The sequence below is a fragment of the Lepisma saccharinum genome, chromosome 25 (genome assembly GCF_977018435.1).
Source record: "Lepisma saccharinum chromosome 25, izLepSacc3.1, whole genome shotgun sequence".
Classification (NCBI taxonomy): Eukaryota; Metazoa; Arthropoda; class Insecta; order Zygentoma; family Lepismatidae; genus Lepisma; species Lepisma saccharinum.
The window spans coordinates 13,096,637-13,119,968 of NC_139253.1; the positions used below are offsets into that span (position 1 = coordinate 13,096,637).

The 23,332-nt window shown below is 39.9% G+C and overlaps 2 protein-coding genes across 3 annotated transcripts in view; one reads left to right on the top strand and one right to left on the bottom strand.

The window, feature by feature from the left end:
• The window catches only part of sns (nephrin adhesion molecule sticks and stones), a 644,988-nt gene that overhangs the window by 509,278 nt on the left and 112,378 nt on the right, over positions 1 to 23,332 (bottom strand). The window lies entirely within an intron of this gene.
• The window catches only part of LOC145978980 (venom serine carboxypeptidase-like), a 47,180-nt gene that overhangs the window by 14,608 nt on the left and 9,240 nt on the right, over positions 1 to 23,332 (top strand). The window contains exon 3 of the mRNA XM_083112036.1: positions 22,304 to 22,364. Coding sequence (XP_082968162.1) covers positions 22,304 to 22,364 — 61 coding nt within the window. The remainder of the gene's footprint in view (positions 1 to 22,303; positions 22,365 to 23,332) is intronic.

Genomic DNA, 23,332 nt, shown 5'->3' on the forward strand with positions numbered 1-23,332 from the left:
TCATTTCAACTCAACACCAATCGCTAACTCTCTTGCTGACGGTCTAGACTGTTGCTAGGCTCGCTAGCTAGGTAGAGTTGTGTTATTTCCGTAACATCTCTGGCAGTTATGCACTGACAGCTTGGGAGCGAGTCATGACTCAACACTCAAGCCGATGACGTCATCTCAACCGAGCACCGATCGCTAACCCTCTTGCTGACGGTCTATGGTTCTTGGTAGGCCGCTAGGTTGAATCGAGCAGTCAATTGGGGGATATTACGAAAATAATCCGACTCTATCAACAAAACTTCAAGATCCATCGATACATATATCTGGTGGCAATGCAAGGATCAAAACAGTGTTCGGAAAGTTAGTTTTTAATAATAACTTTTGGATTAAAAAGTAACTTAGTTTCAGAAAGTAACTCAGTTTCAGTTACTTATTTCAGAAAGTACAACCTTGGTGACAATGAAGTTCGACCAGAAAGGAATACGTGATTAAATTCACAGAGGCATAGGCGGTGGAATGGGTGACCCGCAGAAGTGACGCATGTGTGTAAGAGGAGGTGTGTGAGCAGGCAAGAATCGTGATCCCAGCATGTTGCACCCAAGGTCACGTAAAGAACGAAAACGGGGAACTATACGCGTGACATTGAACTTCGATCAGGCACCAGACACATACGGAAAAAATTCCAGATAGTGGCGCATTCGACGGAAGCATGACGTCACGGACACGATAAGGGAGTCCGCCGTATATGAGCGCGTGCTGTGCACCGAGGAACCGCAGTGCATCATCACCATGGCCAGGGGCAAACCTATTGACAACACCGTGAGGAGAAGAGTGGTGGAGTTGCAACGGGATGGACTCAGTGAACGGGAAATAGGGCGCCAACTGAACTTACCCAAGTCAACCGTCCACTGGATCATCAAACACCACCAAAATACGGGGACTACAGAGCCAGGTAAGACCCCCCCTGTCGAAAACGCCTGCTGAGCGTGCGTGACCTACGGATATTTAGGCGCTATATCCAGACCAACAATCATGTTTCTGTGGCCGAATTACGACTGTGGACTCGAGAACGCTTTCACATTGAAGTGTCAACCAGAACCATTCGCCGTTACGTACAGCGATGCGGTTACCGAGTGTACAAGGCGAAACGTAAACCCTTCCTTTCCATGTTGAACAAAGGCAAACGACTACGGTGGGCACGAATGTACCGGGGATGGACATTTCGGCAGTGGAACAGGGTTTTGTGGACGGACGAATCCATTTTCAATGTTGTGTACGGGAAAATACGGAAAACAGTCATTTGTCGGAAGGAGGAACAGAATGAAGCAAAATGTTATGCACGTCGGGTACAGAAACCTGCGTCAGTGATGGTATGGGGATGCATGACGGCATTTGGGGTTGGCACACTACACGTCTGTGAGGGCATTGTGAATGCACACGCCTATACACGCATACTGGAGCGGCATCTTCCCACAGTGCGAAGGCACCTGTTCCACAGGCGGCGTCTCATCTTTCAACACGACAATGCCAGGCCTCATACAGCGCGGCTGACAAGAGAATGGTTGACTCGCCATCACGTGCGAACTCTGCCATGGCCACCATCGAGTCCCGACCTCTCCCCCATTGAGAATGTGTGGCGTGTTCTTAAGCGACGTGTGCAACAGAGGGGACCCACGACAGTGGCTGCTCTTATCGCCTGCCTGCGGGAGGAATGGCACCGCATCGATGTGGAATACCTTGAACGACTCGTCCGCAGCATGCCCCGACGCATTGCCACAGTTATTCGCCGACGGGGCGGCGTCACACCATGGTAAACAGGATCCCCTCTAACAGTGGTCGAACTTCAATGTCACGTGTAGATGGACGAAAATGTTTTATTTTGTGTGGACACCATACATTGCTGCGTTGCAGCGGAAATTTATGTTTTCCTTTGTTTCATGTAGCCTGCTGAATAAAATATGTTCAGCATATGCATGTGTTCTCCTTCTTTCACAACGCACTCCTATATTTGTGACTGGTCGAACTTCATTGTCACTAAGGTTGCAACTCAGTTACTCAGTTGCCTGGTACTTGAAAAGCAACTGTAAGTAAGTTGTTTCTAAGTTGTAAGGAAGTTACTTTCTAGTTGGAAATTTTATTGCAAACAATTTATACTCAATCAGTGATCATTAATTGTAATGAAGTAAGTACATGAAGACTTACATGCATTTTATTTATGTTTCTGGTACATAATACAAGTTTTCATATATTTCCAAAAAAAATGTAGCTTTTTATTGTAACTAGTTACTTCCAAACACTGGCTCAAAGCTGATGATACCAGGAACCAGGAAACTAGATTAGAATTCAGAATAAGGCTTTGTTGTGTTCACAAAGTCAGCGTTCATCCTACCGTCCTGATTAGCCAAGGAAATGACATTGAATTTTATCATTATTCGGTATAAAGCCAGGTGACTACACTTATTTGTGAACACTACGAATTATATACGAGAACATGAATTCTGCACAAATTTTAATTCCAAATCCACAATTTCTTATTTTGTAGAAATTAAATGGAATGAGAACCGCCCCCTTCTAAAGGCCAATATGCTACATCTTATGGACACAGAGGACGATGCACTTCCCATATACGCACACAAGCAAGAGTTATAACAGCGCCATGGATGGATGGATGGAGCTTGGGAGGGGCCCCAGCAGAGGGAAGCAGCTCTGATTCACTCCAGAGCAGACAATGACTGGAGTCAATGGATTGCCTGAGGAACAGAAAAGGAAGCACAACAGGGGGTTTTCTAATGGCTCAGAACTCCTACATAGGGAAGCCTCAGCCGAGGCATTGTTGTTGGTTAATAATGACCGGAAACTCAGGCCCTGCAGGTCAATTTAAAATTTTCCCATGGCGGCTGAAGGAGTTTGCTCGTCATTAGGTTAACAGAAGCTGAATTCGGCTGAATAAATTATGCAGAACGGGTGTATTAATCATGCGCGAACGTCAGTGAAAACAAGCCGAATCTTTGAGTATTGGCGCTAGTGTAGCTATACTAACAAGTGACGTCATCTCGCCTTACCCAGTGGAGCGGAAGAAGGTCACAGATCGCTTCTCCCTATTCAGAATTGACCTTAACGCCGTGTTGCTGACTCACAAGGCGATGCCCCCCTCCTCCGCTATTAATTATGTTACCACAGGAGTTTCCCACAAAAGTGTAATAACTCCTAATGGAAGCGTGTAACCCAGAGAACCCATCCGTGTCGGGGTAATTCACAGCAAACTTTACCTGGTGCGCCTGGAAGGTCCCACGAGAAACACACTCGACCTCTGTGACTGACCTGAGGTTAGGAACCCTCTCCCCGTCTTGTACGCTGCTAATTAACACCGCCACGACACCTCCAGGAGCGGAGCAGGTACAAACTCTCATGAATCGTGCTTGTCTTCCCCCGCAGGACGCTTGTTCAGGGTTATCTCTCCACTTGATCTCCCAGGAATTGATCTCGCTACCGTCCCAATTAATTTTCGATACCGAAACTTCTCTTCGGCTCTTGAAAAGGGACTTTTGAGATGAATAACTTAGCGCCAATTTAAAGAAAGTGCAATACTGTTGGGCGGTTAGGCTGCTGCTTCCTTTGTTGTCACTGCAAATGTTAGAGACGAACCGAGATGGCGCTGTGGGACCTTCATCTCTTGCAAGACTTCAGTTACTTGCAATGTAGTGCATTTTAAAATTTCACCTAACTCAAAACTGCTTCAGTATACGGCTTATTCAGATATACACAAGAGTATTCTCTAATAATTAATTACATATAGGAACTGCCAATTGTGAAGGCACTTACGCAGTAAGTTTTCTGTAATAAGTATTTTTCCAGACTGTATTTCGAGATAGGAAATATATCTAGACTTTCCTTTTAGACTGACGAGAATGCGACGATAACGAGACTTCCCCTTCAAGACTGAGATAGAAATGAGAACAAAACACAGTCTTGTTTCGTCACGGAACTATCGCAAAGGGGAAGTACAAAAGATACTAAATTACAATTTTTACTAAATTTTACACACTCGTAGTAAAACCTTTATGCCGCTAAAATACTCCCTTTCATTCTCACTTCATCCATTTTCAATCGCTTCTCACTCTCACGATCGGAACTGGTCTCTGCATATCCCTCGTCTCTCTTTCTCACTATCTCCCTCTCTTTTGATCTCTCTATCTCTCACTCTCACCGCTTTCCCCTCCTTTACTCATTCTCACTACCTCCCCTTCTTGCTCTCTTTATATATTTCATTCTCACTTCCCCCTCTCCTTTCCTCTCTTTTTCTATCTCTAAATGTCACGATTTTTTTCTCCATCGCTCTCTCTCTCTCTCTCTCTCTCTCTCTACCTCCTTCTTCTTTACTCTATCTCTCTTTCCCACTACCTCCCCTCCTTGCTCTCTTTCCATCTCACTTCCTCCCTCTCCTTTCTTTCTCTAATTCTCACGGTTTCCCTCTCCTCTCCTATCTATATCTCTCATTCTCACTACCTCCTCTCATTGCTCTATTTCTATTTCTCATTCTTACCTCCTCTCCTTTGCGCTCTCTTTCTTATTTTTTCTCTCTTCCTCTCACTATCTCTCTTTCCTCTCTCCTCTTACAATTTCACTTCTCTCTCTCTCTCTCTCTCTCTCTCTCTCACACACACTCCCTTCGTCTTCTTTGCTCTTTATCCCTCTTCTCTCTTTTTCACTCCCTCTCTCTCCCTCTCGATACAGACACAGCCTCGTTCTCGATAGAAACTGGTCTCGGCATTGAAGCTAGACAAAGCGTGCTACAGAAAAAAAAATCGCGCCGAGAATGGCAGCCACCTAAAAACGTCATTGCTGAAGTGTCGCAAGGGGTCGACACAACATCCACTATCTCGGGCGTTCATTAAGGGAGAAAGCCTTCGAAAATGCTCTTAGTTGTTCAACGCTGGAGGAAAGCCGCGAGATAAAATGCTTCTTAGCGTTTCTGTCGTCTCGAGATAAAGAATCACGGCGCTGTCTCCTTTTGATGGATCAACCTCCTTGGAAGCTCAAAGACAACCTTTCGATGGCGGCCATTTCAGACACTGCCGAAACTCCGGATAGCATCACGTGATTAAGGCTTTATATTGCCCTCGAGGCGCACGCCGGGAACAATGATCTCCGACAAGTTTATTTATATGGAAAGGGTAGGGTTGTGAAGAGGATATGACGTAAATATCAATGATACCAGATCTTAACAACTTTAATGGATCTTAAATAATACGGCTGTAATTACTAATCCGTGTTGATTTCTCTCGAATTTTTAATTTGCTTTTCTCAATAAGAAAATGATTAGAAATATCCCGTACATTTGTCTTGACATTATGTGACATTCGCCTAGACTTTAATTGACATTCGCCTTGACGTTACGTGACATTCGTCTTGACTTTACTTGATATGCGTCTTGACTTTTGAAAATTGTTTTGAATTGCTTGACATTCGTCTTGAAGTTACGTGACATTCGTCTTGACATATCTGACATTCGTCTTGAAGTTATGTAACATTCGTCTTGACATTACTTGACATGTGTCTTGACTTTTGAAAATTGTCTTGAAGTTTCGTGACATTTGTCTTGACATCACTTGACATTGTCTGACATTAATACTGTATTACCATTTTTAGTCCCTTGCTTGTTAATAATTTTAGTTAACATGGTGTATATGTTTTTCTGTAAGTTGTAATGAATCAGTCTGCCTACTCCAACGTTACCTGTTTGTTCAGCAACCCAAAACCACGGGTTCATATCTTTCCTAAGACAGATTTAGTATCAGTTAATTTACATGATTAAAGTGGAGATTATGTGTGCCAATAATATATTAAATATCTATCTAATGAAACGATAATAATAATATAAGCATGCCTAATGTAACAACCTAATCCTTGCTCATTACGTAGTTATCTTAGAGTTATTGAAGGCCACTCTGTTTAACATACCAGTATCTTGCATTCTATACATATATTTCTGGATTATTGGGGGCATGCGTCCCCCATGTCCCTCCACAAACGACGTCCGTGCACAGAAGGAACATTGAACACTACATGGCACAATAATTATACAAATCAAATACAACTCAACAGAACCTAAACACAATGAAAATTAATTTCTATACCTGTTTCATAAATGTGTTGGTAGATGGCATATTGATCGTACTGTTCGATTGGACTATTTCTAAGGCAGTTTATTTTTGCTATTCAAGTAAAATCTAAATCAATATTTGTATTCTTCTCTCAGGTCATTTTCTGTTTTTCTTATGTTAATTGTGAAGATATAGTTAAATTAATATTATATGTACTTCTTTAGTTACGCGTTGTCGTTTCTACGTATCTCTCAATTATCAATTAATGTATTAAGTTGAAGATTAAGGAAGAGGTCCTTTACTAAAGTGCCTTCTCTTGCTATTTTCCTTCTTTGGTAACAGTGAGGAAAGGTTAAGTAATCTTCCTTTTATCATTCTCCCAACGGCTCGCCAGGTACCTGGGCTTGATCAGTGGCGGTGTACTTCCGGAGAATAAGGGTTGTGCTCGAAAACTGTGATCAGTACAATAATGATGTCAGTTCTGTAATTAATGCTAGCAAAGGAGAGAATGAAAATGGGTTTACTATGTTCTTATTATGGCTTTAAGATCGTATTCAATACTTGTCAAGACCCTTCCTTCTTTTCACTATTATCTACTATTTTTTTCATAAATTGTCGGTAACTTCGGTTGGTAGTTTTCTGAATAGAGGATCAGTATGCTGTGACACTGTTCACACAAGATAAATTATAAAACAATTTAAGCGTGGGCTTAGAGCAGCAATAAGGTTTCTAATGATAAAGAAAATGCTTGTCTGAATCGCCGAGTTACAGAATTGAGGTGAAAGGACGGGAAATAATAGGAGAGACAAAGAAAGGCAACCTTGAGGCGGAATAGCCTTTTAATGAAAGTAAACGTGTTACGAGGTTTGTTGTCTCCATTTTCTGGTTCTTTGGCGGATGCTTTGTAATTTGAAAGCAGGTTTGTGCAATTATGTCCCACAATGACATTTTCTGCACGTAAGCAGCGCGCATGCGTAAGTGGTAAATAATGACATTCGGAAAGAAAAGTATATTAAATTATACTCTTTTTGCACTGTCTTGGGGTCATGTCTGGCTTTGCCTTTTTACTTTATTATTGCAGGTACAGGTTAGCGCTCTCGCCTTCGGTGCGAGTTGCTCTGGTATCGATTCAAGGTGCATCTGCGATCGTGAGAACAGTTAATGAGATAGATGAGCACGAAATCTACTTGGCTTGAAACTATCAGTGTGCCATTAGTTACTTTGGGCCGGTTTGACGATCCCGGGTTCGAGTCTCAGCCTATTGATGGATGTGAATGTCCCATCATCATTTTCATCTAATCATCACTCATCCTCATCGTCGCGATTAGCCAAAAGTAGCAAAAATACAAATTAGTTATTTGGAAGAAGTGGCAGACTGGTAATACTAATATATATTGTGTGTGTGTTTGTGTAAGTGATATTTCCTTACATCGTCTCTATCAAGGATGGTACCTAGAACGATTGACTGATTTGGATTGTTTTGATCCGCTTTTCTGCCACTTTTGGTTAATCGCGACGATGATGGAATTGATAATGGGACACTCACAAAGAACACTCAAGCCCAGGGCCGGGATCCAAACCCGAGACCTCTGGCTTCGTAGCGCGCTAAGGTAACCACTCTGCCACAGAGGTTGGTGGTACCGAGACTGACCTCCTTGCAACGAGACGAGACAAAGATAAGAATGACCCCGGAAACTCGCGAACGTAGTCATTTGTTTTCTCCTCTCTAAATCTCACCTGCCTAACCTACTCAACCCATTTGTCAACGTAGTTACACGGAACAATGCAAGCAGCTGACTGCATCGCCCACAGTTGAAAATTCCTACTACAGCGCCATAGGGATATTCGTATCTTGGTCAAGCCGTAAACCATATTTACTTCAGTGTGTGGGTTCTTTGTATGTATACACTTCGCTTTATACAACACTTTAAACCAATATTTTCCTTGGAAGACAATCGCATGCTACAGTAGGTCTTAATTGGGTCAAATTACAATGTTTAAAACACAGAAATTGAACCATGAAACGTGTGGTAAATTACATACTTGTGAACATACACACAGGATGTATATTCGTGAGCTCATGGCATAAAAACTGGACTCAAGAAAGACAGAAAAATCATCTTAAACAAATATTTCCAAGCAGCAAAATTAAACAAAGAAATAAAGCTAAAAAATGGACAATGTCAAAACACTGACTAGACCGTGCACGAGATGTTGGGGACCGGATAACACGCTACATCATTAATTGCAATTATTATAAATTTCCTGTTTCCTGCTAGAGGAAAAAGTTCACACGGGGATATAAAAAAACTCAATTAAAATAACATTATATTTCATCTTATATTGTGTTCCTTGTTTTTGCAGTTTCCTTCATCGCAATCCATTGATTGTCGTGCGTTCTGCGTGTGTCCCTGAACTCGTGCTTGGAACATAAATAGAGTCATTAAAAATGTATTTCTGACTCGCTTCCAATTCTTTTCACCGCAAAATGTATTATACGGATCTATAAATGAGTAATGATCAATTAAATAGCCCTTCTTTCTGCTCGGGCCTGTTATAAATCTTGTGGAATATAGAGGGCACTCGAAAGCGATTCAGTATTAATGCAGTATTTATTGCCACCGATATGCAATTTTAAATGTACATTCTTGTCAAATGTAGCATGAAATAATTGCTACCTGAGTCGAATATGAACTAGATATTTTCTATTTCCTTTTCTTGCTTAGTTTTAGCTCCTACACCAGTTCTTTAGCAAGTATTGGTTTTAAAAATGTATATATAGTTTTTATACATATATTACGTTACTTTCAATTGTTTTTTTGGAACTTCGTTAAGGCGTAACAATAACGACTTTATACCATGAAAAATGTACATACTGGACACAATTCGCATATACGTATATGGTGTTGAAATTATGAGAAACGAAATTTTGGTAGAAATGTTTCTTTATCTACCACACTTTTATGAAACAGCTTCCTGTTGCTTTTCATAAATTGGACACTGAAATAAGTCTCCTGGTTATAGTTCGATTATGCACATAGATGAATCAATGAAAAAACAAAACACGGTGTCCTACTGTGTAAATATGAAGGGCTTGGTGGAAGAATATGACAAGCTATACTTTTTGCGAAATAGTTTTCTTCGGTCCAAGTGGTGTGTTGCTACCGTATCCAACTATTTCTGGCCATATTTCCGGATATTTCTAAGAGATATGTGGTATTCTTGCCAAAATGATTTCCCCTCTTTTTTTGAGAAGAACATGACAAGCCACTGTGTCATGCAACGACGTGGTTTTCAATCCCAGGAGGCAAGACTTTAATTTTGACCTCCCGTTGCCTAATTCTAGCGATAATTCCAGTTACCTTATAGACGACAGTGATGAGGACATTGACTACCGGCCATCAGGTGATAATTCTTCTTCTTCAAGTGGAGGTAGTAAACAATAAATAATTTGGGGCTTGTCATACTATTTCTAGAACTTCCTTGGGACAAAATATTTGATACAACATTATTTACAGCATCAAATAGATGACTTCTAATCTGTAGTTTTCTCAAATGAATAACTATAGCTTGTTAGACATCTAAAAAAAAACTTGATGCTGTAATCGTCGATAAAGTTATTTGGAGAATGTGGCTTATCATATTGTTGCCGCAAAGTTTTCAAATGGTGTATTATGAGAAGCCACAAACTCGGGTGTAATATTTTATGTAAAAAAGTATTAAATTTGAGTAAAGTAATTTAAAACATACTACCGCTTGAGTCAGAAAAGAGATAATATGTCCACTCAAAGATTATAAAGTCAGATGAACATTGAAGAAATAAAAAAAAGTATGGAATTTTTCAAAAGTTGAAAATCGCTCTACTGAAATATTTACCAGGCGTGACTTGTCAAGCCCTTATAAATTTACATTTACTTATTGTGAAATATTATGAACGATTGTCTCAAGATTCAAACGTTCCGGGAAGGTCAATAAGGTTCCAAGATGAACAACATATGGATAATCAACAACGTGTTTACGTCATCAAAATAATTTGAAAAATCCTAAATTAACACCAGCGTGGAAATTATCCTGGGGCGAGATCTACAACTGCTGTTTATATGTAGGTAAATATATTTTTATTTTTTTAAAAAAAGGTAATGTGTGATGTCATGTAATGGAAATTCTGCAATGCGTATACTGCCATGTTCAAAATAATTAATTAGTATGAACACGTGTGGGTAAACTCGCACGTATTCTGTGGAACCGCTGGCATGATATCCACTTGTACGACGGTGTTTATGTCATGCTCATTCACATGTCGACGACTGAATGACGTAGCGAACTGGGCAGGAGAACGTTATAGTCCCAAGTGCAGCAGACCACTTTCGATCTGTGCCTGTATCAATGTCCAATTCCGATTGACTTGTTCTAACGCTGTGGATGAGATACATCTAAGCTCTACTTCGGATTCGAACCCTGAACTTATTACATTTTAACTAAACCAAAGTGCTGTGACCAACTGAATTTAATCGGTACTGCCGCGAGAAATAGTTCTGAATACAGAGAACAGGCTTTGAAATTGAAGCGTATCCTTGAAGGGCGGCAACACGAAACTCACGAATGTTGTGCACGTTGTAGAATATGACAAAAGGATATTTTCCTATTTCGATGTTTATTTCGGAATGTAGATAATATTAACAGAAGACCTTGCCCCAAATGACTACAAAAGAAATCATGTATTGATGCTGAGTAGGTCACAGAGCCTATTAGATTTTTGGGAAAGCATTTTACAGGTGGCGACAGTACGGAGAGCGACACCACCACTGAAAAGTATATGACACCCTTGAAGCCTACTTAAACACCTACACTGTGTCAATACGGTGATACCAGAACAGAGAGTGATTTCTGGGTAATTGTTTGGCGCTTTGAGCAGTGAGTTCACAACGTTTACTTTCCCTGTTCTCATTGTTTTTCACAGCTCTTTTTGGCGTAAATGTATCGCTATCGGGGACATGGGGGACCGGGCCTAGAACTTCAAGTGGGATTCGAAGTACGTGCCTCCACCGGGGTTCGAACAACGGGACCGCTTGATTACAGGACGACAGCGATAACACTTACTTTAGTAACTTTGAATGTGTATTGAATGAACATTTCAGCAATCAACTAAGGATCTCGATACGGAAGGTTCCAGTTTAGAGTCCTTGCCTGGACTGTTCCAGTATAGTCCCCATTTCATCCTCTACTCGACAAAATCGGAAGAAAATCGACGCAAAATTTTAAATATAAAAATATTTTAGGCTGGATTGATTATATCTGCTAGTTGATGTACGCAATGGGCCTCTTCGATGTCTTACTGGTAATCCCATAGCAATGTAATCAAAATATCCCGGGGTCGAACCTCCGCGCAGGTTGATCAGACTTTTAAAACTGTAGGTCCAGCCTCAATTAGCATCTCTAAGCAAAAGTGGACTTCGATTCCATTTGATTTGTTATTTAGCGTCGCTTTTCTGCAACTTCTGGCTAATCGCGACGATTAGGACGAAAGTTATGAAGGGGCCCTTGTAAAGAACACTCACGAGAATTCGAACCCTGGCGTCGAAGCGCGCTGTGCTAACCACTTTGCCACAGAAGCTGGCACAGTGAACTTCCAGACTCGAGACGAGACTACTACGTTACGATACAGACGCTATTCACACGCAAAACAGCGTGGAGTTATTTATGGCAGTGCTCAAGGGTGCATCAATTCGTTTGCACCCATCATGCACCGCAACAATGGTCCTTGTACAATAACATTAATAGATGGCGCGGTCAAGAACACACTTCGGTGCTGATGGAGTCAAACGCTATCATTATTAATCCAACCCAGAGCTGTAATTGGTTTGTTCAGCAGGGCCAAAAAAAAAAACAATGGAACGTTTACTTTTGGATTTTCAAAATGGTGACCGACCCTAATTTAACTCCCCTCCGTATCTACAACGGCTATAATTTGGTAAAGTCAAGTCGGCTGCATGTATAAAAAGACGCCATTGTTCTCCTCACATTTTGTGTTTGCCAATAACACACGACTGACTTCATCCTGTATTGAAGGTCTGTTCAAATGGAGAAGACAACGTAGGCGATACATTTGCATGGACGCCAAAAGAGCCGTGGAAAAAGACAATAAAAACAGGGGGAAGTCCCTTTGTGAACTCGATGCACAAAGCGCCAAATAATTACCCAGAAATCACTCTGCGCTCTGGTATCGCCGTATTGACACAGCGTCGGTGTTAAAGTCTTCGGTGCAAACAAGAACAGCAAACAATATCTAATTGTGAAGCGTGGAGGGCGAAAAGGGGGGGGGGATGTTCCGGCGGCAATAGAAGCACGGAGAGACCGGAAGCTGCCCACCGCTTTGAAGAGAGCCGTCGCAAGTTTGTTCAGCTCCGGGTGTGGTTGCCAACAGTATGCATCGGCAAGTTAATCCGGTCTTCGAAGAGTTGCTGGCTGAAAGCGAGTTTTTGTTACTAGCGACATCTATAGCAACTTTGAGAGATATACAGGGTGAGCATAAAGTCTTTCCCTGATTATGAATATTTCTATCTCAACTTCCACGGTAGATAGGCAAATAAAACCTATGGCAATAAGTAGTGCAATACATCAAGTTGTTTTTTCCATTGCTTTGTTTTGTCTGATTCTTATACTCTTGTCTGACGGTCCCATATCATGGCCACCGCGTTCGCCGGACATAACTCCTCTTGACTTTTTTTTATGGGATTACGTTAAGGACACAGTGTTTAGTTCACCACTTCCTGATACGCAAACTCTTCAGACACGAATACGGGATGCTATAGAGACGGTGACGGAAGAGATGTTGACAAAGACATGGAGAGAAATTGAGTATCTCCTAGACCTTCTAAGGGCAACAAAGGGAGCACATGTCGAAGTGTACTGATAAAAAAAAAAACTTTATGAGTTAAGCTACCATTTCCAACAAACCGCATATCTGTATCTAGCATAGTTCTTTAGCAATAAAAGTTTGTAATCAGGGAAAGACTTTATGCCCACCCTGTAGTATACGCTGACAGCACTAAAGCTGACCATGCCTAAACTACTCACGTACACATCTAACTAGAAATAAGCATGTGAATAGGTTAGGAAGCTTAAGTTTCGTTCACTTCTGTCATTACATACTTACTCCAATTAATGTAATTTTAATGATTTACTTTTTAAACATATATTTATGATCATCTATCGTTATCTACAATAAAATGTTCAAATTTACAAGATTTCCAAAACTGTCGCATCCAGTTTTTGTTTTTGTTTTTAAATTAAGAGGCGAGCTGTTTAAACGGTAAAATGTTGTAAATATAACAGTGTCCACTTTATGCTCAGATAGGCTAATCTGAACTGGACCTACAGTTTAAAGTAAGATCAGAGCTGCTGTGCAATGGCTCCATTGATAATCGAACCCAGAACCTCTCGATCACAAGACGAAGACGTTACCACTACGCTAGTGGGGAAACTCTAGGAACTTCTCGTAAAACAGGGCTAAGTGAAGCTAGTTGGAAATCCACTTTATGCTTAGCTAGGCTAATCGGGATTGGATGTACAATTTAAAGTGGGATACGAGCTACTGGTATCGAACCGTTGACTTCTTTGATTACAAGGAGATAACCAACAGAGTTGTTGGCTTTGCAGTGGCGAATGGGTGCCAAAACTGGGGCAGTTCACTTTCTGTTGGTAGACAAGACTGGTCCCCTTCCCCCCCTCAATCGCCGCAACTGCTTCTGCATGTTGAGAAGTATACCAGTTCCACAACCAATGAATCTTCAGTCCAGAAAAGCTGGTCCTCTTGATTTATAAGAGGGGGACAGGTAAATCTGAGCGTTGCTAAACGGTAAGAAGTGTCCTTGAGGTGGTAGCCCGACTAGAAGTGGAACTGTGCGAGTCTCAAAAACAAGAACCGTGTACCTTGTCCTCTCGCAACAACCCACACACCCACTGCCTCTAAAAAGGTGAGTTCAGCCAATCTAGATGACTCCAGCATCTCAAATTAACGAGCAATTTTCTCACGGGTTGCAGCACGGTCGTTGATCCACGACGGGGCTAAACAGTTGACAACCCTGCACCAAGCCGCGGTAACTCAAGAGTAGATGATGCGTGGTACTGCAATCACGTATCATTACGTCTCACGCTCCAAGTGGTGCCATCTTCTATCGCTTAATCCGCTCGCTGACCACCGTGCTTCCTGTCTCTTCGTTTTTTTTTTTTCGAAGTGCACTAGTAAGAAATAAGTGTTTCCAACTCCAAAGTTTCATTACTAGCATAATTTTGAATTGATTCATCAAAGCTGTCAATACTCATACACATCTATTGTTTGTTATCACTAGAACTCGGATTGTAGGTTTTTAACCTATTTTCTCCTTTATAGGAATGTAAGAAATAAAAAGTTATGTCACCGTTTCGTTAAAAAATGCAACAACTGACGAAGTTTTATAGCGCCTAAAAAAACTATTTTGCTTGTTAGAACCTATTTTAGGTTTATGCGCCTAAATCAAACCTTCTTTTAGGTTTTTATATATATATTAAAGGTTTTACAGGATTTTTATGTCACACAGAGGCATTTGCTTTGTTTGGTCACGAAAAAATTCAATGACGAACGTGTTTCAACTCTGTCGATTTCCCTTCCTCCAAGTTCATGGTGATTTTTCAAAGCAAAATTTCTGGTGCCACTGTTACCTGTGCAATCCAAAGTGGTCTGATCTGTGTGGTCTTGCTCACTTTCGCGTCACTTCGGTGCTTTGTGGCATTCACCCCTTGCAAACTAACATTTCAGCATTGAAGTTTGCACCACTGACTATGTTCTTGTTGAAAGATTATTTTCAGCATATTAGATGATCCTCACAGATAAAATTGCGGAGTTTGACTGTGGATAACATGAAGAATGATTCTTGCCTAACTATACGGCGAGGAGTGAATTTTAATAGCAAATTTCCAATGGTAAGTTCGATACCCGGTGGAAGCACATAGTGGTTCGGATCCCTCTTTAAACTGTAAGGCCCAGTGCCGATTAGCCTTACTGTGCATAAAGTGGACTTAAAATACCAAATCAACTAACAACTTAACCATAAATTGACATTAATAATATCTGATGCAAATCAAAAAAGCTGTTTCTATAGTTACAGAATCAATGGAAAGTAAACTGTAAGCTTAAGTGTAATCATACTTCAAATAATAAATACAATAATAATAATAAAATAAATAGCGTTTTCACAACTCTATCACCTAGGGCTTGATTGATTGACAGATTCGGTTTATTTTACTTCGCTATTCTGCCACTTTTAGCTAATCGTGAAGATAAAGATGAGTGATGATATGATGAAGGGGCAATGTCCAGCCAGGGTTTCGAACCTGGGTCCTCGGCGTCGTAGCGCGATTTGTTAATCACTCCGTCAAGAAGGTTGGCTCTGTTTGTTGTCTCTAGTATAAGAAGGATCCCTAACTCACTCCAAACCTTACGAAATGAGCAAGTTCAAGAACGACTACAGGTCGAATGCTGTCCTCACAACTTACCAGAGCGACATCCTGTGCTTTTTTTTTACCTACCTCTTCGGAAACTTGTCCTAATGTCCATCCCGCGTTTTGAAATCCAAGTCCAGATGCACATACTCGCCACGCAATGCAAATGTGTCCCATCATTGCCGGGGCTAATTTACATTCGGAGCACAGTTTCCCATACGGAAATCCTGCAATTATCCCACGCGAGGTCATCTGCTCACGGGACACTGCCATGGCCCTGGGCGAGTTTCCGCGGGGTCACTCGTCACATGTTCCCTCCGACGCTTGCACCAGTGACATGACGTCTTCCTCGATAGAACTCCCAAGAACTGCTCTCAACTTCACTGCACCCTCTGTTGGCCGACGATGAGATGTCTGCATCCGACGTAGCCTTGCTGTTAGGCCGTGCCCGTGCAAGTCCGTACTTGAAGCGAACTTTTTTCAGGAATCGTATTTATATGTACAGAATAATAATGGTCTAATATCATATTTATTAAGTAAATTGTTGTAGTGGCTCATAATTATTTCGAGAATGATCTCGCATTTCAATTTTGAAACCCTGGATTGGAAGCAGTGATGTGCCATAGACTATACGTTTACGTCTACATGCGTTGTCTACACGTAATCTACGCGTAGATTACATTGGGTTGTAGTTTACATAGATTACGTAGACAATCTAAAGTGCATTAAAATTAATTTTCAATGGTTTCATGAAAGGAAAGTGACATTTTCAACTATATTGGTTCCTAACGAACTGAAAAGAATCCTATTTACAACAAAATGTCTCTTCTCTTCTCTCATCAACTATGGAAGATGATAAATTGTATGCAAAAAACAACAACAGATGGCAGTCGTGAGGCAAGAGTGGCCTTTTCCCCATAAAACACTAGAATATTTTCTATGTTAGGTTTTTCCTAGGTGAGAAATTGTTCTAATATGGAAGAAAGAGTATGAAAAGTTATCCTCACACATCAGCAACTGATACGCATTATAATTTCCTTTTTATTCCACAGCGCCCATTGCTAAGTTATCACCTTTCGCCATGTTGTTTACATAGATTACGTTATCTACGTGTAGAATGTAGACAATCGTTGTTTATGCGTAGACGCACATCACTGATTGGAAGCGAAAATCTTTCGACTGCAGCGCCTCAGTAAATAAAACTACGAATACACTGTCTTTCCCACGTTATAAACACTTATTTATCGCCATAAAAACAGCACAACATTTTAAAATGTTATTAAACTTACATTTCCACACAATAGAAAAAATGCAACCAACACCTGTCTATCTCATTCCATGAATTCAAACAAGTGAACAACAAGCGTACAAGTGTGCAATGTTGCGTACTGCATGCTGCAGGTTCCATTTCTTATTTAATTGGCGCTTAGATTAGTGTTGGAAAGAGCTTTTCACTTCGCTTTTCTGCTACTTTTGGCCAATCGCGAGGATGTGAATGAATCTTGATAAGATGAAGGGACAAAGCACATGGACAGAACTTTCCTACAAATCCTTAACAAAAAAATTTAAAGCATGATCTTGGACTCGAACTCGTATCGACTTTCATTTGAAGACGACATCGTGAGCGTCAGCTGATTTAGCGTAATCTGTTGTGTTTTTATAGTTACATTAGAAAATGGAGATGCTGAAATGAAAATAAATGTATTCACATGAAAAAAACATGAAAAAAAAAAGACTAAGTACAGTCATTCCGAAAATATTCTTTCTAACATGATTAGGCAAAATACAGAGTATTAAGTTGTGTTTTAAGATCTTTCTTGAGAGACGTTTTTATTAAGCTGTTAGAAAATACTGTAAAATAACCTATTTTAAGGTTGTAATAAATTATAAACATGTTCATTTAATTTGATGCTGAAAATTAAAAAATAGTAATAATCTGACCTTTATTTCTCAAAATATTGTTGGCATTCGAATGATCGATTTTTTTCAAAGTTTCCTCTCCATTCGAAAAAACTCTGGGATATTTCAAAAATATATAAAAATTACATACGCTTAGAATTCCTTCTAGAGCATTGACGTGAAATTTCGTGTAGTTTTCTTTCACTGTTGTCTAGATATTATCAATAGTTTAATAGACTTACGTAATCACGGAACTATTGATAATATCTAGACAACAGTGAAAGAAAACTACACGAAAAATCACGTCAATGCTCTACAAGCAATTCTAAAGCGTATGTAATTTTTCATATTTTGAAATATCCAAGAGGTTTTTCGAATGGAGAGGAAACTTTGAAAAAAAAATCGCCCATTCGAATGCCAAAGATCCAGCCGAGCCTTAATACGAATTTTCAAACAGTACACTTATTTCTAATTTCCATATTAAATAATTTACGTGAATAGCACTAATTTTGAAATACATATAAACAATCAGTGTTTATACATGCATTGGTTAAAATAAAGGTTTGTATCTATGCTCGCATTTAATGTATCCTTAGAAACATCTAACTCTAAACTTTAATGACGAATTACGGCATATATATCTATCTCTAGACATAAATTATTCTGAGATACTGTATCTTGAGGTATGAATTTGACGTGAGTGGTTCCATCTATCCTCAATCTGGTAATTTTAGTTTTTTAGTGAGAAATCAACTTCTATGTGTTGTGTTGGGAGAGCAAATTTTCAGAATCATTTTGGCAATTTGAGCTACCCTGGGCGACACTAGCCGCATGAGCACGACGTAGAGAAACAAATAACGAGTGAAAAATGATGCCTCAAACTCAAAAAAGACGATCAACCTGTGCTAGAATAGCTGAAGACATCTCAAAAATGACATTCCGAAATTCGATCTAGGATAATGAAGTTAAATGACAGTTTTGTCGACACTAAAACCGGCAGCAAAAAGCTTTAAGGAAATTAGTATAAAGCCCCTAATGAGTTTTCGCAACAGAACACAATCGGAGCGCGATGTAGGGGGGGGAGAAGAGGGGGGTCGCTTCCCCCAATGGGGCCCATCCGGAAAATTACTTCCTAGGAAATCATTTAAATTTAAAATGGTGTCTGTCTCGCAATTCGAAAGAATATATTTCTCGACGCCTCTAGTTGCATAAGGCGAAGGATAAAACCCACACCACACTGCGCCTGCATCTTTTATCCCCGTAAGAAACCATAGACTTGAGGTGGTTTCAAGAAGCGGGATAAAGTTCTACCCCCTCCCTTTAAAGTCGTTGTGAGGGGCAGAGCTACAGCGCTCTGAATGACGGGGATAAAAGAAGGGAGGGAAAAAACTTATCGCTTTCAGTTTGCATAATGGATGGAAAAAGAACGGCGCCAAAATTACACTTCTCCCTTACGATTCAGTGTTGCCACTGCAGACTTTCAAAATGTCGCGTTTTAATGTCAATCTGGACACCATGATAAATCTACCTTCTCTAGATTTATACGGAGTTTTCTGAGTTTTTACTATAAAAAGGGGGATATGTCATGCTTACCGGCTTCATGTTCGACATATGTCTCCCCAAAATAATATTATTTTATGCTATTGCTTTTGATTGACTGATTTCCTTTATTTTACTTCGCTTTTGTGCCTCTTTTGGCTAATTGCGAAGATGTGGATGAGTGATGACACGATGAAATTCATGAATAGACACTCACAACTCATCCATGCCCAAGCCGGGATTCGAACCCGGGATTCTGGCTTCGTAACGCGATGTGCTAACCACTTCGCCACGAGGCTAGGCTTTTAAGTTGTTACTTCACCACTTTTAGTTCTAACAATGTATTACTGACTGAAATTCACTAATTGTTCGAATTACTGAGAATTACTTCTGAAAATAGGATCTTCAGTAGCAATCACAAAGAAGTCGAAGAATCAAAGGTACGCATGTGTAAGGAAATCAAAGAAACTTCCAATCAAAAATTGTAAAAAACCTGGATGAATAAATACGTTTTCGAACGCGATGGGTAAGTTCCTATTTCATTTCTCTGAGTATGTACTTTCGAGTTAGCAGAAATGAAAGCACTAGTATGAACCATATGACATAACAATGAAGTTTATTTAATCAATAGAGAACGTGGCTTAAAATGTTTAAGAAATAACTACAACAAACTATTCTTAGATTTGTAATTGTTCATACAAAGATATACGAAAAATATAATTTATTAAGGTGGCGCATTCTGGTGGGCAATATTTTCTATACAAATAATTGTAATTGAATGTGCTTACATTGTAAACGTATTGATGTAAGTGAATTAATGACCGATTATGAATTTGTTATTTCAAAATTTATATAAGTATAAAACTAATTTTACATTGCGCTTACAAGTTACGGTGCAAATATAGAACAAATTGCGAATTTCCATATCATCTTCATACATGCTTTAAATTATTAGAAAATAAACAAAGTGCATACTGTAAGTGACAATATACGTACTTTTGACATCAATTAAGGTCACAATAGACTGAGTTCTTACTGGTTCTCTGTACTACACATCTCGTATAAAGTCTACGTAAAGAAAAAAAAATAGTGACAACTTCATCGGTATGGCAACACTGCAATGCAACGAAGATGAACCTTGAAGCTTTGGCAGGGTGAAGGAAAGTCTGTGGGTCCTTCGTGACAAATCATGAATCTCGTATTGGAGTGACGGGGTCGCCCTGAGATGCTGCAGGTCTCAAGATCGTGCAGACAAGCTTGAACCCTTCCCCGAGTGACGTTTCGCAAATTTCCTGCACCCCCACCTCTTCGATTTGGACCGGGAGGACTCCAAGAATACATAAAGCATGACCTGTCTTCCCGGGACTGAGATGGAGGACCGATTTTTTTCTTTCCTCCTTTTCCGGAAACGTGCACGAGATTACGTTTCTTATTCTGTGTGAAAAAAAAAAAAAACAGTCTCGAATGTTTCCTTAGTCGACGTGTACTGAGAACGTATGCGAGGGGTGGGGACGGTTGGGGAATATCTTATGCAGCATCCCTCTTCCAACCCCAGACGAAACTTTCCGGACAGTTAAATTAGAAAGCAGAGAGAAGAGGGGTGTGTGAGAGAGAGAATGAGATTGATTCTAAAACAAACTGAAAGGGAACGGCAATAAAGGGCGGAAGCAGACTTCAAATGAAACTTTGAAACGTTTTGACACTTTGGGGGTGGTTTCCGGGTGCGATGAAGCTCATATTAGGGATTCCTGAAGAGGGTTGTTAATTTGCAGGATACTCGGTGGGATGCGCCAAAGAAACACTTGAATATCGCTCACAGTTACCCAGAACCGTTGCTATAAAATGATGAAAGTTTTCGATAATTTCGCAGCTCCACGTCGAATGTGTGCCTATATATAAGGCATGTTTCAGCAAGATAGAAAGTGTGATTTGTAGATTTCACAAAGGCCTTTGACAGTGTGAACATAACAAGATTGATATATACTGTAGGAAGTAGATCGCACTATCCAGTAGATGATTTAAAAAATAATATTAAAATTAATACCAACGCTGTTCTCATTGAATAATTCTGAAACTATATGTGGAGGACGAGTTAGCGAGTGGCGTAGTTGTTGTACGTAGAAAATAAGTACTCCCTCTGTCCCATAATTATTGTCCGGTACACCTTTGGTTGTTGTCTCATAATAATTGCCCGATATTCAAACTGTGACATTGGTGTATACAGAAGAAGAACATGAAACAAGGGAATGAATCATACAACTTTACTACTCAAGGATCAGTACAAATTGTGCTTTCCATCTAACTCTTCGTCTGTAATTCCTGTACTACCATTTTGGCATACCGGACTATAATTATGGGACAGAGGGAGTAAGTGATAAGGAAAACAATGCAAAATATAGGAAAGCAAAGAGTAATAATTTTAATTTGAACATGACATTTGAAGGGTTATGGAAAGGATGAATGGTAATCGTTAGAAAATGTTAGGTTTAGACCTTAATAAAGAAGAGACTAAGAAAGTATTGTGCGATTTGGTGAATATATTAACATTTAAATGTACGATCCTTAATAAAAAAAGTGAAGACACATTCTAAAATATATATATGGAGAAGAATGTCAAAAGAAAAGGTGATAGTGATGTAACAAATGACGAAGCATAATTAGAATAATTGGTGAAGAAAACACTTTACATAAGCAGTGACATCTAGGTGGAAGAACTGCAATGACTCGAGAAGGAATGGCTTGCTGAACAAGACTTGTAAAGAAAGAAAAGCAGGAACAAAATATGAATGCAGGATCGCAAAAAGAAAAGTGTAATAAATTTAAAAGTAGAGGCAATGGAAGCAAAAAATGTTCAAGATGTATGCCTCAATAAAGAACAATATGGCAGTACGAATACATTCCCTATACAGCTGCAGTGTTGCCCAGCCATGAACGATATAAAGAGCATATTTGAGTGGAATGGAACCACTTGAGTTCGAAATTTCCTGATTATTAGGTAATTGCTTCATATGTGTTTCGCTTGCACAAAAAAACATTCTCCAGACACAAGATAATAGCCGCTTCATAACAGCATTTCAACAATTTGAGAAGTATATAGAGGAATCCTGACGAGGGTACACGAACATTAAAACATCGATTTCAAAACGTGTGGAATGACAGTGACCACTTTTTTTTAACCCACTAACTGCAGGAATGCGACAAGAGAAGCATGCATGCTGTTCATTAGTGACATTAAACTCCGAAAAATTCTGTCACGTGTGTACCAGTGAGCTGTTTGTTTCTTTTTTGTACAGAAAAGCGTCAGCCTGACAATATAGATGGACGTGCAGAAAAACCAACTGCCATTGGACTCAGGTATTTCCCTCGTTATTCTCAAATCTGTTTCTATAAACGTGTGCGAATCGTTTAGAAGGGGTAAAAAACTAGTAAATGCTGGGTCTACACGCTAGAAACAGGCCAACTGACTGTTTGGCTATAATTGGTAGTTCTTTCACTGGTTTTAGCCATGAAAGAGGACGAAGAACTCGCAGACAACCGTTTTTATGCCTCACAGTGGACCTCCAATCAGAATTCTTTCTTTTTCGTACCATTGAAACATGGGACTAACTCAACTGGAACAGGCAAATGAATAACAGATTTTGAATTCAAAGGAGCTGGTTGTGGCTAACGGAATTCAGGCTTGTGTCTGTAATGGAGGTTACGAACAAGCGAAATTACTGTGGGAACAGTTCCGCATTTCTATGTCACCATTCTCGTAGAGACCGTCACAACGGTTCAGTTATGTTTTCTTATGTTTCTAGTCACAGAGTAGCCATAGAAAATCCTAGTTAAAATCCTCATATTATTTTGGCAAAGTATCTTAAAACAAAATATAAGTTTTCCAATATTAGTACTTACGTAGCACTAAAAATGATGATACAACTCTTAACACTTCTGACGAGAAGACGGGAAAGTGGCTGTTGTATAGTGGGATGCGTAAGTATTACAAAGCAAATTTTCCATCACTGTGTTAATTCTCTTTTTACGCAATTAGAGTTTAGAATTGAAGCAAAAACTCTAAACAAACTGCTGATAACCCCTGCGCTAGCATTCGTAAAAATGCATTCCTTAATGTATGAAAATAGTCGTGGACACTTTGCAGTACTGTGCAACCCCAATTCCTCTACAATAGAAGCAGTCTCATTACACAGTACCCTTTCCCTAGTATTCAATTAACTACACTAGATGTAGCACCTAGGGCATAATAAAAGTGATGCTCATATTGTCTGCACATGTCTTTCTGATCATAAGGAGCAATGAAAATTGCTGGGCATATTGTCTAC